Here is a 1,448-nt window from a genome sequence, read left to right as displayed (position 1 = left end):
GCCGACACCGGCTTGCGCTGTGGGGCACGGTGTCCACAGCCTTCCCTCTCCTCCGCTTCCTCTGCATCTGCTCTTCTAACCCTGATATTTTTGCTGCCTGGTGTAAAACCGTCTTCCCCACCCCCTCTCCCCATCACTCTCCCCTTCTCCTCCTCCTCCTTTCTCTTCCTCCGTCTGGCCGCGATGCCACGCCATCCGCAGCCTCTTTTTACTTACTTTATCTCCTCGGTGCACACAGACTTCGTGTATTTATCCAGCGAATAGAGGACCACGTCTGTGATCTGATCAACTGGGGAGAGACAAGAGGGCGCAGCGTTGGTGACGCGGCAGAGGCACGGGCGCGCAGTCCCCATCTCCGACGGGGAGGCCGGGATGTGGTGGGCGCCAGGACATGCCCCTCCTGCCCCCTCTCACCTGAGATCTTAATTTTTTTCACAATCTTGTTGGTAGCGTTGTTGATGTTGACGGTCACGTTGATGGGTTCTCCGTGGTAATAGATCTGCAGTGGGAAGAGGCTCAGTTACGTGACTGGGCATCCCTCTCCCCATCCCTGGGGACACATGTGGTGGCACGAGCCAGGGGACAGTCCCTGTACTGACCTCCTTATCCAGGGAGGCTTCGAGGTGCAGGGGCTTGTCGGACATCATGAACTGCCGGGTGGTCTCTGTCTTTGGAGGTGGCCCCGTCTTCAGGGGAGCAAACTGGATCTTGCGGATGACGAGGCGCACCGAGTTCCTGCGGGGCGACAAGCGCTCACCCCAGTCCCCCTGGCAGGGATGTGTTGACACAGCCTTCAAGGGGGACACATCGGCTGTCTTCAGGGACATCACAGTGTCTGTAGCCAAAGGATGCAAGCTGCAGCCTGCTCTTAGGACATGGTGGGCACTGATATGGGGGCCACTGGCCATCCTTCGGGCAAAGTACCCCATCCAAATGTGGCACAGGCTGACAGCAGGTCCTTGGCCAACCCCGAAGCTGGCCACCCCAAAATGATCCGGTGGTTTGGTTTTAGGGCCATGGGGCAGGAAAAGGATCTCCTGCAAGTACCTCTTGTGAATTTTCTCCTCCAGATTTTCAGCACAAAATCCTTTGACCTCGAAGTCCACGCCGCAGGCCTGGGGGGACACGTACGGTCACTAACCAGGAGGGGCTCAGAGCTGCCTGAAGTTTAGGTTCATTCCCCTCCTTCCTCCACTGCATCCCCGGAGATCCTGGTCCTGACTCCAGTCCAGGAGGAAGGACTCCTTCCTCCCCAACCCTCACTCCATAGGCCACGTCCCCATGAAAGAAGCAGCTCTCATTTTTGGCACCCCACAACTTAACCCCCTGTCAGGGGGAATGGGTCCAGGGGACAGGAGTCAGGGACAGCAGCTCACCTTTCCCACATCGTCTGGTCCTGGCTGGAGGGTGACCGAGCAGGGCAGGTTGGTGGCAATCTGGGCAGAACA

The 1,448-nt window shown here is 58.2% G+C and overlaps 1 protein-coding gene across 1 annotated transcript in view; it reads right to left on the bottom strand.

The window, feature by feature from the left end:
- The window catches only part of LOC104072955 (arrestin-C-like), a 7,196-nt gene that overhangs the window by 3,567 nt on the left and 2,181 nt on the right, over positions 1-1,448 (bottom strand). The window contains exons 6-10 of the mRNA XM_009572573.1: positions 1,377-1,436; positions 1,048-1,115; positions 600-735; positions 415-499; positions 217-289 (exon numbers count right to left, since the gene is read on the bottom strand). Coding sequence (XP_009570868.1) covers positions 217-289; positions 415-499; positions 600-735; positions 1,048-1,115; positions 1,377-1,436 — 422 coding nt within the window. The remainder of the gene's footprint in view (positions 1-216; positions 290-414; positions 500-599; positions 736-1,047; positions 1,116-1,376; positions 1,437-1,448) is intronic.

This window comes from Fulmarus glacialis, unplaced genomic scaffold, assembly GCF_000690835.1.
Source record: "Fulmarus glacialis isolate BGI_N327 unplaced genomic scaffold, ASM69083v1 scaffold22812, whole genome shotgun sequence".
NCBI classification, from domain to species: Eukaryota; Metazoa; Chordata; class Aves; order Procellariiformes; family Procellariidae; genus Fulmarus; species Fulmarus glacialis.
This window is presented reverse-complemented; position numbering and strand designations above follow the sequence as displayed.